The sequence below is a fragment of the Saccoglossus kowalevskii genome, chromosome 1, assembly GCF_978046115.1.
Source record: "Saccoglossus kowalevskii chromosome 1, keSacKowa6.1, whole genome shotgun sequence".
In the NCBI taxonomy this organism is placed as follows: domain Eukaryota; kingdom Metazoa; phylum Hemichordata; class Enteropneusta; family Harrimaniidae; genus Saccoglossus; species Saccoglossus kowalevskii.
Window position 1 is genome coordinate 43,850,396 of NC_140641.1, and position 17,964 is coordinate 43,868,359.

A 17,964-nucleotide genomic window follows, 5' to 3' on the forward strand; every position below is an offset into this window, starting at 1 on the left:
GCCGACATTTTAGAAATCACGTGTAAACGCCCTCTGTGTTGGATTACAAACCGAATTGCATTTTGGGATGATGTGTATAGTAACGAGTAAGCAGTGTATAATAACGAGTATGCAGTATATAATAACGAGTATGCAGTGTATAATAACGAGTATACAGTATATAATAACGAGTATGCAGTGTATAATAACGAGTATGCAGTGTATAATAACAGGTTTGCAGTTTGTAATAACGAGTATGCAGTGTATAATAACGAGTATACAGTGTATAATAACAGGTTTGCAGTTTGTAATAACGAGTATGTAGTGTATAATAACGAGTAAGCAATGTATAATAACGTGTATGCACTGTATAATAACGAGTATGCTGTGTATAATAACGAGTATGAACCGTATAATAACGTGTATGCACTGTATAATAACGAGTATGCTGTGTATAATAACGAGTATACAGTGTATAATAACGAGTATGCAGTGTATAATAACGAGTATGCAGTGTATAATAACGAGTATACAGTGTATAATAACGAGTATACAGTATATAATAACGAGTATGCAGTGTATAATAACGAGTATACAGTGTATGATAACAGGTTTGCAGTTTGTAATAACGAGTATATGCAGTGTATAATAACGAGTATGCAATGTATAATAACGTGTATGCACTGTATAATAACGAGTATGCTGTGTATAATAACGAGTATGAACCGTATAATAACGTGTATGCACTGTATAATAACGTGTATGCACTGTATAATAACGAGTATGCTGTGTATAATAACGAGTATGAACCGTATAATAACGAGTATGCTGTGTATAATAACGAGTATGAACCGTATAATAACGAGTTTGCAGTTTGTAATAACGAGTATGCAATGTATAACAACGAGTATACAGTGTATAATAACGAGTATACAGTGTATAATAACGAATATGCACTGTATAATAACGTGTATGCACTGTATAATAACGAGTATGCAATGTATAATAACGAGTAAGCACCGTATAATATAGACTATACACTGTATAATAACGAGTATGCAATGTATAACAACGAGTATACAGTGTATAATAACGAGTATACAGTGTATAATAACGAATATGCACTGTATAATAACGTGTATGCACTGTATAATAACGAGTATGCAATGTATAATAACGAGTAAGCACCGTATAATATAGACTATACACTGTATAATAACGAGTATGCAGTGTATAATAACGAGTATGCAGTGTATAATAACGAGTATGAACCGTATAATAACGAGTATGCTGTGTATAATAACGAGTATGAACCGTATAATAACGAGTTTGCAGTTTGTAATAACGAGTATGCAATGTATAACAACGAGTATACAGTGTATAATAACGAGTATACAGTGTATAATAACGAATATGCACTGTATAATAACGTGTATGCACTGTATAATAACGAGTATGCAATGTATAATAACGAGTAAGCACCGTATAATATAGACTATACACTGTATAATAACGAGTATGCAGTGTATAATAACGAGTATGCAGTGTATAATAACGAGTATACACTGTATAATAACGAGTATGCAGTGTATAATAACGAGTATGAACCGTATAATAACGAGTATGCAGTGTATAATAACGAGTAAGCACTGTATAATAACGAGTATGCAGTGTATAACAACGAGTATGCACTGTATATTAACAAGTAAGCAACGTATAATATAGACTATACACTGTATAATAACGAGTATGCAGTGTATAATAACGAGTATGCAGTGTATAATAACGAGTATGCAGTATATAATAACGAGTATGCAGTGTATAATATAGACTATCCACTGTATAATAACGAGTATGCAGTGTATAATGATATATATCCACATAAGACAGTTTTGGCGTGCCATAGGTAATAGTATGACTACATACATGTACCCAGGGTATGCACCACAATGCATTATTGCAGAGAGTTGATCCACAGAGACCATCTAGGAGACACACACCAGTATAACGAATTGTGATGCTGCGTCAGGCACGAGGCAGCGTACCAATGTGCCATTAGCTGGGGTGACCACTACAGTGTCACTGCACACCACACATCAGTCATTCATCTACTCGCACTGTAAATGATTTAAAATACAACAATATTTGATGAATTATTATTAGTTTCTTTCTTACTTAGGGGCCAGTGAATGTGAAACTGTTTTGCTTCATGTGGATTTTTTCTGAAGCCTTTTAATGGCAGCAAATCCACTAATATTGACAATGCTACAAAATAATAAACTCCCTGCCAACCCATAATGAACTTAAGTACACTTTGTGCTTTGTGTATATGTACTTGACTCGTGCCTTGCACACATTTGTCACATAAAGTGAGCTTTCACCCATTATGGGTTGCCAAGTTGTTCATTATTGTTTAAATATATAGAATACATTGTTTTAGCCACATACATTACAAGAGAAAAAAACTTTTACAAAATAAGTAGATTGATAAGAAGATGCATGTTTTGGTAATTGTTTCATAAACAATGCTTTAATCAATATTTACATTCATTTTTCCAGGACGTTCTTCCAAGTGATAACCTCTACAGTAACAATACTTAGTTAGATAAGGATATTGTTGAGCAATGCATTTAGACTGGTCACCATAGAGATTTATCCTGCTTATTTCTTTATCCACAATGCACTGATCTTTTTTATCTTTATTGCTAAATACTCTAACCGCTCCTTCAAATAGTCCATGCCCTGGAACTGTTTCCATGGTGATTTGGTAATCAATGGCAACTTCATGGACATCAACTAAAGCATGATCTTCAAATGATGCAAAGCGTTGATCTGTATCCCATGTACCAGAAAATCGTAAAACCTGACAAAAATAACAACAACAGTATCTCAATATATAATATACGAAGGTCAAAGCTAAAATCCTAGAAGCTGCTGACTAAAATACATATGGAGGTGATGAAACGATTTGGGTCGTGTGGGGTGATGACATGATGATTGTGGTATATGGGGGTGAAATGGTGATTGGTTATTAGATGATGAAATTATGATTGAGGTGTTTGGAGGTGATGAAATGATGACTGGGGAATTTGGAGTCGATGAAATGATGATTGGGGTATGTGGAGGTGATGTCATGATGATTTGGGTATGTGGAGGTGATGTCATGATGATTTGGGTATGTGGAGGTTATGTCCAAATGATTTGGGTATGTGGAGGTGATGTCATGGTGATTTGGGTATGTGAAAGTGATGTCATGATGATTTGGGTATGTGGAGGTGATGTCATGATGATTTGGGTATGTGAAGGTGATGAAATGGTGATTTGGGTATGTGAAGGTGATGTCATGATGATTTGGGTATGTGGAGGTTATGTCATGATTTGGGTATGTGGAGGTGATGTCGTGATGATTTGGGTATGTGGAGGTGATGTCATGATGATTTGGGTATGTGGAGGTGATGTCATGATGATTTGGGGATGTGGAGGTGATGTCATGATGATTTGGGTATGTGGAGGTGATGTCATGATGATTTGGGTATGTGAAGGTGATGTCACGATGATTTGGGTATGTGAAGGTGATGTCATGGTGATTTTGGTATGTGGAGGTGATGTCCTGATGATTTGGGTATGTGGAGGTGATGTCATGATGATTTGGGCATGTGGAGGTGATGTCATGATGATTTGGGTATGTGGAGGTGATGTCATGATGATTTGGGTATGTGGAGGTGATGTCATGATTTGGGTATGTGGAGGTGATGTCCTGATGATTTGGGTATGTGAAGGTGATGTCCTGATGATTTTGGTATCTGAAGGTGATGTCATGGTGATTTGGGTATGAGAAGGTGATGTCATGGTGATTTGGGTATGTTGAGGTGATGTCATGGTGATCTGGGTATGTGGAGGTGATGTCATGATGATTTGGGTATGTGAAGGTGATGTCATGATGATTTGGGTATGTGGAGGTGATGAAATGATGATTTGGGTATGTGAAGGTGATGTCCTGATGATTTGGGTATGTGGAGGTGATGTCATGATTTGGGTATGTGGAGGTGATTTCATGGTGATTTGGGTATGTGAAGGTGATGTCCAAATGATTTGGGTATGTGGAGGTGATGAAATGGTGATTTGGGTATGTGGAGGTAATGTCGTGATGATTTGGGTATGTGGAGGTGATGTCGTGATGATTTGGGTATGTGGAGGTGATGTCATGATGATTTGGGTATGTGGAGGTGATGTCATGATGATTTGGATATGTGAAGGTGATGTCCTGATGATTTGGGTATGTGAAAGTGATGTCCTGATGATTTGGGTATGTGGAGGTGATGTACTGATGATTTGGGTATGTGGAGGTGATGTCATGATGATTTGGGTATGTGGAGGTGATGTCATGATGATTTGGGTATGTGGAGGTGATGTCATGATGATTTGGGTATGTGGAGGTGATGTCATGATGATTTGGGTATGTGGAGGTGATGTCATGGTGATTTGGGTATGTGAAGGTGATGTCCAAATGATTTGGGTATGTGGAGGTGATGAAATGGTGATTTGGGTATGTGATGGTTATGTCCTGATGATTTGGGTATGTGGAGGTGATGTCATGATGATTTGGGTATGTGAAGGTGATGTCATGAAGATTTGGGTATGTGGAGGTGATGTCATGAAGATTTGGGTATGTGAAGGTGATGAAATGATGATCTGGATATGTGGAGGTGATGAAATATAGTTTCTCTTTCAAATATGATAATAGTCACTGTCAGTCAGGGAAAAAACATTGCTCTGTAATTCAGACATTCTATAAATGTTACTAAGCACGCTACTATAACAACCTATATGCATGTACCATCTAAAAGCTTAGATATAGTGCATATGTCATACCAATGTTTGTCTTGGGGATTACGTAAGGGCCAATTTCACTGATGTGCCTTCTTTACCTTTCTGACTATGGCTTATGTATTCGCCTATATCAAGGTTGTCAGATAATTTCTGGGTTGCTATAGTAACAAGCTTAGTAATGGCTCAATTTTTAAAGCATTTTACCTCTGTTTCTTAACCTACATATATACACTTCATAGTCAAATATGCACAATGCATGTTAGGAAAAAAACCAATGATACCAATGGATTTGGAGTGAAATTTATGCTCAGACAAGACAACAGTGAGGTGCATAGACATCCCTAGAGGTGTATAAGTGACTGGCAGTGACTAATAAAAACAAGGAACATACTTCCTTCATATAGTTTATATCATCACTTGCTAGTCACTATCACTAATGATAATTTATTGACTTTATAGTTGAATATGAGCAAATCTTCCAGGATAACACTAGTCCTGGATCTGGTCACACAAGGCAAATGCAACACATAAAGTCGGCATATTAAAAATTTAAAACAACTAAATAAAGCTTCTAACCAAACTGAATAACTTATAAATATCTTGCCTGGCATCAGATAGATGATGACTTGTACATCTTACAAAAAATGCCTGATAATAGAACAAGATATACAGTGACATCTCAATTATCGGCTTAATCATAATTTGGATATAAATTTTATCAGTAACAATAGAAAATATTTACAATGGTTGCTCAATGATAAATGACACTATCAATAAACAAACTCAAAAACATAGTTGACAATGGCGAGGCAGGTGGCAGCACTTGAAAAGGCAAAACTGAACATCTCCAGGATTCATAAAAATAGCGTGGTGCAACTTCCTGGAGTGGCAAATGAATATTGGAGACTGGGTGTACCGGAACATCTGCATACATTTGTGATAGGGCTAAAGCATGTATACAGGCCGGGCCACAAGACTGTGGTCTACTTCTTCTTTGATTCGGCAGCCAAAATCAAATGTGTGATATAGATGGGGAAAGCAAGATAACTAAGTAGGCATGGCAATTCTTGGAAGTGATTTAATGGAATCGCCCTCTGCATTATACCTACACAGGCTCAAGCTACTAGCAGTAGAAAGAGCTTTATTATCTTAATTAGCTGCATAGTAAAACAAATCAATAGATGCATATGCTCAGTTAGATACTCTACTATGATTGTATTAGCATAACTAAATTACGCTATTCTGAAGAGATTGTGCTTTATCATAAAAGGAAAGTTTACTCTTGACTCGACCAGAACTCTGCTGTCCATCTGATTGATAGAAACAATTATAGACAACATCATTGGTAATGAAGGAAAAGCATATAAATTACGTAACTACTCAGACTGAAGCAACTGATAGAACTCAACATGAACCTAAATTGGATACAATATTGTCTAAACTGGACAAACTGGATAAACTGGATAATATAGAAATTGAGGTAAAACGTATTGCCAACGATTTAGGAAAACTTGGCAAACGAATTGATGACGTGGTGCCTTCGTTGGAATTTAGTCAGAACGATATCCAGGTGTTACAAAAGAAACTCGACGAAACAACACATGAGTTAAGAAAGGTCAATTATCGTAATGACGAACTTGATAACTATATTAGACGTGAAAACTTACGATTTTATGGAATAGGTGAGCAACCAGGTGAGGATACAGAAATGGTACTAAGGAAATTTATACGTGACGAGCTAAAAATACCTGAGCCAGACGCCATGGCAATTGAATTTCAACGGGTTCATCGGCTACATGGCCAACGCAGTAGTGATAGACCAAGAGGAATAATTGCACGATTTGTTAGATATAAAGATCGCGAGAAAGTTAGAAAATCAGCGGGAAATCTGAAGGATACTGCGTATTCGGTAAGAGAAGACTACAGCCAGGGAGTTTTACAAAAACGACGTGAATTGATGCCATCGCTTAAACAAGCCCGTCGTGATAATAAAAAAGCATTTCTCGTCGCCGACAAATTGTATATCGATGGTAATATTTATAACAAAGTACAAAATGGAAGGAATAAAGAAACTGAGAAGAACGATGACTAGAACGTAAGGGGGACTCGTACGTACGTACATAACAATTTTGAATTACGAATCGGGTATTGGAATGTACATGGGCTAGGTGATAAAACTCAGGATGACGAGTTTTTAAGTTGTATAGCTGCATATGATTGTTTATGTTTAAGTGAAACTTGGCTACCTAGAGAAAAGCAGGTCGATATAAATGGGTACGTGACCTACACTTTTCATAGGAGTAGGAAACACAAAAGGGCTAGGAGGGAAGTGGGAGGTTTTCTCATTTTGATTTGATTAGAGTTTGCAAATCTAATGGAATTAGTGGAAAGTAACGATGATTTAATTTGGTTTAGAATTTCGGCACAAAAAAGCAGGAGAACTAGAGATTTGTTTATTTGCTTCACCTACATCGTACCTGAAAACTCAACAGGTAACGTACTTAGGAATGACAATATTACACCATTTGGCTCAATTGAACAACAACTATGTAAATACAATGATCAGGGTGACGTAATCATTTGTGGGGACATGAATGCCAGGACTGGAAACATGTGTGATTATGTTAAATTAGATGGAACAAATCATTTACCATTGCCGGACGATTACGTCACTGATGACCCAATTGAATTGCGTCACAATAGTGACAAAGTAATTAATAAATATGGTGAATTATTGGTAAATATGTGTATTAGTACAAGAATGAGAATTTTGAATGGAAGATTTGGTACAGACATACCGGGGAAATACACATGTTTCCAAATACGTAATGGCATAGCATTAGGTGTCAGTACAGTTGATTACGTGATGGTTTCTGATTCAATGTTAACAGGTGATTTTTTGAAAGACTTTAAGGTCGGTGATATCACACGGCATTCTGACCATTCACCTTTAATATTAATGGTGGTATTTTGTGAATTTTCTGAACAGGAAATCGGAAATAAGTATTAGGATAGAAACGTGTTCGATGCTGAAAGCCATACGGCGATAATGTACGACTTGAGGGGTGATAGTCGGGCAGATTTTATCGAAACATATAATACACCAGCAATAACGGCTGAGATTAATGAATTAAAAAAAAAAATAATTATAATATTGACAAAAATGGGGTTGAATTGGCACTGTGTGATATCAAGAATATCTTACACAAAGTTTTGAAAACTGCAATGATAGAGAAAAAACGTTTTAGAAAAAGGCGTGGGGGAAAAATAAATATAAAGAAACCTTGGTTTGACATTGAGTGCAAGGAAATGAGAAGCGAGGTCAACGAACTTTATAAACAAATAAATAGGGATCCAACAAATTGAACGGTATACTGTAGTTTGGCGAATACAAAACGTGTTTATAAGAAAATGCTGAAACGGAAGAAGCGGGAATACCGGAAAAAACAAATTACTGATTTGGAATCAAGTTGTTTTTCAAAAGATTATTCATTTTGGGGTAAATTTCGTAGGCTTACCCAGTCAGAAAATGGGACAAACCCAAATATTTCGAACACAGATTGGTTTAATTATTTTGAGCGTTTGAGTAAAGTGCCAGTGTCCGAGACAGTGGGCTCTGAAATTCCCACTCATGATAATACACGACAAGATTATATTAATACTGTACAACTTGATATGGAGATTAGTACGGAGGAAGTGACAGCTGCAATAAAGAAATTAAAAATGAAAAAACAACCCGGGTTTGATGGCTTTAGAAATAGTAATCAAGATCTTATCATTTTTTCTGAACGATTTAGAAATGGCTTTGAATAAAGCACCATTTAATGGCTTTGAATAAAGCACCATTTAATGGGGTTGAATAAAGCACCATTTAATGGCTTTGAATAAAGCACCATTTAATGGCTTTGAATAAAGCACCATTTAATGGGGTTGAATTGGATGATTATCCACTAACATGTCTTATGTATGCCGACGACACCACTATTGTATCTGATAGTGCTTCGGGTTTACAGTTGTTACTTGCCAGATTCCAATTTTATTGTTATACGTGGAAAATGTTTGTAAACACCACTAAAACTGAAATTATTATTTTCAATAAGGATATTGTTGACTGTGATGACGATAACTTGGATTTTAAATTATTTGGAAATCAAATTGATATTGTTGTAAATTATACATATCTAGGCGTTGTCTTTGCTGAAAATGGTTCATTTAAGTTGGCATGTGCAATTTTAGCCGGAAAAGCTTCAAAGGCAGCGTACGCGGTCAGGAAAGGAATTGGTAACGAGATTTCACCAAAATTACTTCAAAAAATATTTGATTCAAAAATTAAACCAATTTTAAACTATGGAGCGGCAGTTATAGGAAATCGGTATTGTAAACCAATTGAAAATGTTCAGTTAAAGTGGTGTAAATATATATTAGGTGTGGGGCAAAATACAACCAACAGTGCAGTTATGGGTGAACTCGGACGATATCCACTTAGTATTGGCAGAAATCTAATCCGTATTAAATTTTGGAAACGTATTCTGAAAATGTCATCTAATCGACTCGTTTACAAAGCCTACAGAGAGTCTGAAAAAATGGCACAGATAGGAAAACCATGTTTTGCTTTAGCTATTAAGAAATTATTAATTAAACACAATATGCATACTGTTTGGGAGAATAGGTTTATCTCCCAAATTATCGATGAAACAACGTTGTTAATTGGAAAGAAAGAGAGATTTTTATTTCAAAAGTTGGAAAGATGCTTTATTTAACGATGTTCGTATATCCCCAAACAGTAGAAATAAGTTACACACGTTTCGCCAATTTAAAACAAATAATTTTTACGAGAATTATTTGGATATCGTTCGTGTTCCCCTGTACAGACAAGCTTTAACTAAACTCCGGTGCTCTAATCATAAGTTACACATTGAGACCGGTAGATATTATGGAACTCCAGTGGAAAATAGAACCTGCCAAATATGTATAGATGCTGTTGAAGATGAAACTCATTTTCTGGTAGTTTGTCCAGCATATAACCATATTCGAAAACCGCTTTTTGATAAAATTAACCGCATTGAACCACAATTCGAGTTCCTTTCGCCTATCCGTAAACTTACATAATTTATATTTTTTCTCAGGATAACCATGAAATCATCCAAATTCTTGTAAGATTTGTATACACAGCTTTTCAGATTAGATATAATTTGTTAGTGTGAGTTCTCCAATAGATGAGTTGTATATGTGTGTGTATGTGTATATATATATAATACCTTATTTTATTGAGGCGATTAAAGTCACGCCTGTAACTTTCGCATTGTAACCTGTTCCCCCAGGTTAGTGGGGTATATTTCTTTAGAGAAATGGAAATAAAATAATAATAAATAATAAATAAAATATAAATCAAGATTTTCTTAACTGAGGGACAGGGCATCCCATGTTCAAGTTTAACTGCAAGGTATGCAAAGTCACAAGAGAAAATCAAAACTGTGACTTTGTGCTGCCTTGATTGTTGAGTTGGTGTTGATCCAAACTATGTGTCATGCATCTGATTCTGTTTAGGTAGAAGTTTTCTGTCAAGCTTGATAGCAATGACTGAAACCAACAAATCTGTACATTGTTAATTTGTTTTTTGTGTGCATTTCTAGTTATGTAATGTCTTACAAATGACTGCAGGGAAACCACATCAAGGAGTTGTGTAGAGGATGTGTATGATTTTGTTTAGCTACCAAACAAGAACTAATAGAGAATACATTCATCCATGGTAAGGTCAAGTACAAACTGTGATTGGAAACTAATAGAGAATACATTCATCCATGGTAAGGTCAAGTACAAACTGTGATTGGAAACTAATAGAGAATACATTCATCCATGGTAAGGTCAAGTACAAACTGTGATTGGAAACTAATAGAGAATACATTCATCCATGGTAAGGTCAAGTACAAACTGTGATTGGAAACTAGTAGAGAATACATTCATCCATGGTAAGGTCAAGTACAAACTGTGATTGGAAACTAGTAGAGAATACATTCATCCATGGTAAGGTCAAGTACAAACTGTGATTGGAAACTAGTAGAGAATAAATTCATCCATGGTAAGGTCAAGTACAAACTGTGATTGGAAACTAATAGAGAATACATTCATCCATGGTAAGGTCAAGTACAAACTGTGATTGGAAACTAATAGAGAATACATTCATCCATGGTAAGGTCAAGTACAAACTGTGATTGGAAACTAATAGAGAATACATTCATCCATGGTAAGGTCAAGTACAAACTGTGATTGGAAACTAATAGAGAATACATTCATCCATGGTAAGGTCAAGTACAAACTGTGATTGGAAACTAGTAGAGAATACATTCATCCATGGTAAGGTCAAGTACAAACTGTGATTGGAAACTAATAGAGAATACATTCATCCATGGTAAGGTCAAGTACAAACTGTGATTGGAAACTAGTAGAGAATACATTCATCCATGGTAAGGTCAAGTACAAACTGTGATTGGAAACTAATAGAGAATACATTCATCCATGGTAAGGTCAAGTACAAACTGTGATTGGAAACTAGTAGAGAATACATTCATCCATGGTAAGGTCAAGTACAAACTGTGATTGGAAACTAGTAGAGAATACATTCATCCATGGTAAGGTCAAGTACAAACTGTGATTGGAAACTAATAGAGAATACAGTCATCCATGGTAAGGTCAAGTACAAACTGTGATTGGAAACTAATAGAGAATACATTCATCCATGGTAAGGTCAAGTACAAACTGTGATTGGAAACTAGTAGAGAATACATTCATCCATGGTAAGGTCAAGTACAAACTGTGATTGGAAACTAGTAGAGAATACAGTCATCCATGGTAAGGTCAAGTACAAACTGTGATTGGAAACTAATAGAGAATACATTCATCCATGGTAAGGTCAAGTACAAACTGTGATTGGAAACTAATAGAGAATACATTCATCCATGGTAAGGTCAAGTACAAACTGTGATTGGAAACTAATAGAGAATACATTCATCCATGGTAAGGTCAAGTACAAACTGTGATTGGAAACTAATAGAGAATACATTCATCCATGGTAAGGTCAAGTACAAACTGTGATTGGAAACTAATAGAGAATACATTCATCCATGGTAAGGTCAAGTACAAACTGTGATTGGAAACTAATAGAGAATACATTCATCCATGGTAAGGTCAAGTACAAACTGTGATTGGAAACTAATAGAGAATACATTCATCCATGGTAAGGTCAAGTACAAACTGTGATTGGAAACTAATAGAGAATACATTCATCCATGGTAAGGTCAAGTACAAACTGTGATTGGAAACTAATAGAGAATACATTCATCCATGGTAAGGTCAAGTACAAACTGTGATTGGAAACTAATAGAGAATACATTCATCCATGGTAAGGTCAAGTACAAACTGTGATTGGAAACTAATAGAGAATACATTCATCCATGGTAAGGTCAAGTACAAACTGTGATTGGAAACTAATAGAGAATACATTCATCCATGGTAAGGTCAAGTACAAACTGTGATTGGAAACTAATAGAGAATAAATTCATCCATGGTAAGGTCAAGTACAAACTGTGATTGGAAACTAATAGAGAATACATTCATCCATGGTAAGGTCAAGTACAAACTGTGATTGGAAACTAATAGAGAATACATTCATCCATGGTAAGGTCAAGTACAAACTGTGATTGGAAACTTTATTCCAGAAGCAATGCAATGTGGTCCTGAAGAGCCTTCTTGACAATGATAAAGTAACCTTGCTTTTAGGGCCATACTAAACACTCACTTTTAAACACTGGATCAACCATTGTGTACTTGAATAGTCTCTGTTGTCCACAAATTGTTCTTGAATGTAGGGAAGCACAGTTATCAATGCAGAACTCAGAAGGCTGCGAAATGCATTTCTGCTGATTCATACTGATATTGGGTGAGTCAAGAAGTACTGTAAAAAAATACACCAATCATGGCAATATATAGTGAATTGGGAAAATTACCCCTTGACTCTTTTATTAAGAAACAAATGATAAAATATGCCAATCGTATTGCAAATTCCACAAATACTCTACTTCAAGAAGCATACTATGTCAATAAAATTATTGAAAGTAAATGGTTTAAAAAAAATTGATTTGATATTAAAAAATATAAACCATTCTTATCTTTTAAATGAAACAAATATTATCTCATTATCAAAACTAAAAACAATTGATGAGAAATTAAAAGAAGAGTTTACAACTGAGTGGAAAAATGAAATAAATAATGACAATAGGAAAAAATCAAATTCTAAAAATAAACTAAGAACCTACAAACTTTTTAAAACCAAAATAGAACAAGAAAACTACTTAACAATTATGAAAAACAGTGAACTTCGTAAATCCTTAACAAAATTTAGACTTGGCAACCACTGTCTGAAAATTGAAACAGGCCAGCATACAGGATTGGATTTTAAAGATGAACAACATGTTGAAGATGAACAACATTTTGTCATAAATTGTCCTCATTACAACGAAATTACATTAAAACTTTACATTGTAGCTAATAAATGTATACCAAATTTTGACAAATTTAGTAATGAAAATAAATTCATATCATTACTATGTGACGAGAAAATATCAATTCCTTTAGCACAATATTTAAAAAACTGTTTTAATACAAGACAGCAGCACCTACATAAACTAAGCCAGTAATTCATTCCTTGTATTCAAATTTATCTTTTTTTAATGCTTTTTTGTTCCCTTACTTTTTATGTAGTTATTTTTCTTTTACTAATATCTGATTTGTAACCCTTTTCATCCCCTCCGGGGGATGTTGTGTGTTAATAAATAAATTAGTAGAGTAAAAATTAAATTAGTGCAGGGCTTGTCTCATCGTTTTCTTTCCAGGGTGTCTGATAGGCTTCATAGAATCAAAAACATCTAACTCATCACTGTCCATTTCCTTGTGACAATGGCAGTAAGACTTCCTTGCAAGTGATAAATATTCAGTTGAAAAACCACAATTATGATATGTGACATTTACACACCCTTCTAGCAGCTAGAGTATGTTTTTGTTTGCAAAACTGGAGTATGGCAATGTCGGAATGGTTCTGCCATTCACATCATTCCATCATTCAATGCAAACATCACAACAGGAATGTTGAAGAGTTACCACCACAAGAATGACAAGAACAATGACAAGAAGACTTGGGTTTCTATCATGGAGTAAGCTCACAACCAGAAAACAAAACCTCAGACACAGGTGAGTTGGCCACCCTGAAAAAATAATGCTTTTTCATAAAAACACCAGAAAGGAAGATCATTTTAATCTTGCTCGTCCTATTTGATGCTAAATGCATGAAATCAAAAAATCTATCTCTTGTCTAGGTGGGAATTTGACAAACCTAACTTACCCTGGTGGTCTACCTGTAACATGTGCTGTGCCCAAAGTCATGCAGGATACCCAGACCCCTCCATGTCAAATTCTTGGGTCAAAATATAGTGGCAAATTAATGAACCAAATTAACTTTGTCTGCTAAAAATATTTACATCACAAAACTAAACAAATCTGATAGAGGTCCACCTATAACATATCAAAGCAATCAAAGATGATAAGTCAAAGATGAAATTATTGACAGGGTGCAAATGACGAATGACAACGGAAAATCACCTATACAATGACAGTGGAGCTGAAAATGGGATAAGAATAAAATTAAACATAGTGAAATGTGGGAGAGGACCAGTAGCCAATACAATAAAGACTTCTCTGGCAGCTCCTAGTACAGAATGGAAACTTGTTCAAATTACATACTTTTTCATTTGGTGCATTCCTTTCAGCATGAGTGATCTGTTGAATCTTCAGTCTGGCACACTGTTTTCTGACTGATTCTGTCAGGTTATTGATTGCTTTCAAAAACTCTGCTGCAGCATGTTGCACCTAATATAAATAGTAAAGCAAACACTGAATATATGTATGTTGCTAATAGTGGAATACACTGTATACATGTATGTTGCTAGTAGTGGAATACACTGAATACATGTATGTTGCTAGTAGTGGAATACACTGAATACATGTATGTTGCTAGTAGTGGAATACACTGAATACATGTGTTGCTAATAGTGGAATACACTGTATACATGTATGTTGCTAGTAGTGGAATACACTGAATACATGTATGTTGCTAGTAGTGGAATACACTGAATACATGTGTTGCTAGTAGTGGAATACACTGAAAACATGTGTTGCTAATAGTGGAATACACTGTATACATGTATGTTGCTAGTAGTGGAATACACTGAATACATGTATGTTGCTAGTAGTGGAATACACTGAATACATGTATGTTGCTAGTAGTGGAATACACTGAATACATGTATGTTGCTAGTAGTGGAATACACTGAATACATGTATGTTGCTAGTAGTGGAATACACTGAATACATGTATGTTGCTAGCAGTGGAATACACTGAATACATGTATGTTGCTAGCAGTGGAATACACTGAATACATGTATGTTGCTAGCAGTGGAATACACTGAATACATGTATGTTGCTAGCAGTGGAATACACTGAATACATGTATGTTACTAGTAGTGGAATACACTGAATACATGTATGTTACTAGTAGTGGAATACACTGAATACATGTATGTTACTAGTAGTGGAATACACTGAATACATGTATGTTGCTAGCAGTAGAATACACTGAATACATGTATGTTGCTAGTAGTGGAATACACTGAATACATGTATGTTGCTAGCAGTGGAATACACTGAATACATGTATGTTGCTAGCAGTGGAATACACTGAATACATGTATGTTGCTAGCAGTGGAATACACTGAATACATGTATGTTGCTAGCAGTGGAATACACTGAACACATGTATGTTACTAGTAGTGGAATACACTGAATACATGTATGTTACTAGTAGTGGAATACACTGAATACATGTATGTTGCTAGCAGTAGAATACACTGAATACATGTATGTTGCTAGCAGTGGAATACACTGAATACATGTATGTTGCTAGCAGTGGAATACACTGAATACATGTATGTTGCTAGCAGTAGAATACACTGAATACATGTATGTTGCTAGTAGTGGAATACACTGAATACATGTATGTTGCTAGCAGTGGAATACACTGAATACATGTATGTTGCTAGCAGTGGAATACACTGAATACATGTATGTTGCTAGCAGTGGAATACACTGAATACATGTATGTTACTAGTAGTGGAATACACTGAATACATGTATGTTGCTAGCAGTGGAATACACTGAATACATGTATGTTGCTAGCAGTGGAATACACTGAATACATGTATGTTGCTAGCAGTGGAATACACTGAATACATGTATGTTACTAAATAGATTATGCAACCTTTGTGATAAAAATGAAGTAGAAGATGAGTATCATCTCATGATGTCATGTAAAAGATATACCCCCGAAAGAAATGTCCTATTCGAAATAGCAAAAACCAAAATCCAAAACTTTAAAAATTTGCCGCTAAAGACTCAATTCATAGCCTTGCTAAACAACAGTGGCCTAACACTCCCCGTAGCAAGGTACCTAAAGAAGTGTTTTGAAATAAGACAGCAACCCCAGTGACAACCTTCTCTCACTATTTGAGTTTTGCATTTTGTTTTCTATCTATCGTAGTATCATAATTTTATACTAGCTATTATCTGTAATGTATTAGCTTAGATTGTTTTTTTTGTTTTTTTTATTATCTATTTTCTGTTTTGTAACCTTTTATTCCTTTTTAAACTTTTGTAACCATTGCCAATCCCTCCGGGGAATGTGTAAGTGTTAATAAAATTACATTACAGTAGTGGAATACACTGAATACATGTATGTTACTACCCTTACAAAAGTTTCCTATAGGATTTTCAAAATCTTATAGGATTTTAAAAAATCCTATAGGACTTTTCATGAAATCCTATAGGACATGTATAGTCCTATAGGATTTTATGTAAATTCCTATAGGAATTAATAAGTCCTATAGGACTTTACACTGCCAGTCCTATAGGACTGGTGCATGAGATCATAAGTCGTATAGGACTATACAATTCCTATAGGACTTTACACTGCCAGTCCTATTGGACTGGTGTGTGAGATCATGAGTCTTATAGAACTATACAATTCCTATAGGACCTTAAACTGCCAGTCCTATAGGACTGGATATTTCTACATGTAGAGTAAGTTACCTAGATTCATATCACTCCCCTACAAAAATATTACATACTTTTTCAAATTGAACTTTAGTCAATCTCATTACAATCAGTTCTATTGTACGGCATGTTTTTTATTGTATTTATATTTGTTTTCATCCATCTTGCATCTTCGAAAAACTCCCAGTAAATGAATAATATATTAAGATAAAATTTTACTTTAAAAAGAATTATTAAAAAAATCAGATTGATATACGTTATTTCTATAGACTTTTAAAAGTCAGCACATTGTGAAAAAATATAAATACTGATGAAAAATCATTTGTAAAAAATTTAAAATATCCATGTTTAGTTTAATTTTTCTTTCAACTTTCCAAATGTCTATATTTTTATCACACAAAAGCAGAAAGTCTCTAGTTTTTACTGAATTGTTAAAACTTCATAAAAAGATTTGAGTAATTTTAGAACAAATAACCATGATTTTGATATTCTTGGGATCAGTTTTATTTTAATTCATAATTGGCAGATTAGAAGAAAAACATAACTAAAGCGCTTTGAGAAATTTTATAACTTTTAAATTATTGGGAGATAAGTTACTGAACACAGAGCCTGAACTTCCTGTGACCACAGATGGTGTACTTCCATCAGCCTCCTTCTGAGTGTTTTACCCATCATGCACTACAAGTCACACATTATTTGTGCCAGGGACTGTGGACCATGCTGTCACAATGACCTTGTAATATGGTGAAACTGATGTCATTTTACCTAATTTTTGGATCAAGAAGACCATAAACTTGTACAGAACATGTGAGTAACATAATTATGGTATATCTTGGTGTTTTTAATGTGTTTTTTAGCTTCAGAAAACACAAACACAAAAAGGTACTGTGACTGTGTACTTAAGGATTAGTAACACTGAATTAATTAACTAGCTGACTGTTGACTTCAAAAGTATACCATTTATCCTTTAAATTTAAAGACAGTTGTGATAACCATTT

General features: G+C 34.9%; 1 protein-coding gene across 2 annotated transcripts in view; it reads right to left on the reverse strand.

Moving 5' to 3' along the window:
- Window positions 1-2,481: 2,481 nt before the first annotated feature.
- The window catches only part of LOC100375624 (uncharacterized), a 51,643-nt gene continuing 36,160 nt past the window's right edge, over window positions 2,482-17,964 (reverse strand). For both annotated transcript variants that reach the window (XM_085502413.1, XM_085502411.1), the window contains exons 4-5: window positions 14,602-14,727; window positions 2,482-2,842 (exon numbers count right to left, since the gene is read on the reverse strand). In XM_085502413.1, coding sequence (XP_085358539.1) covers window positions 2,510-2,842; window positions 14,602-14,727 — 459 coding nt within the window. In that variant the 3' untranslated portion in view covers window positions 2,482-2,509. The remainder of the gene's footprint in view (window positions 2,843-14,601; window positions 14,728-17,964) is intronic.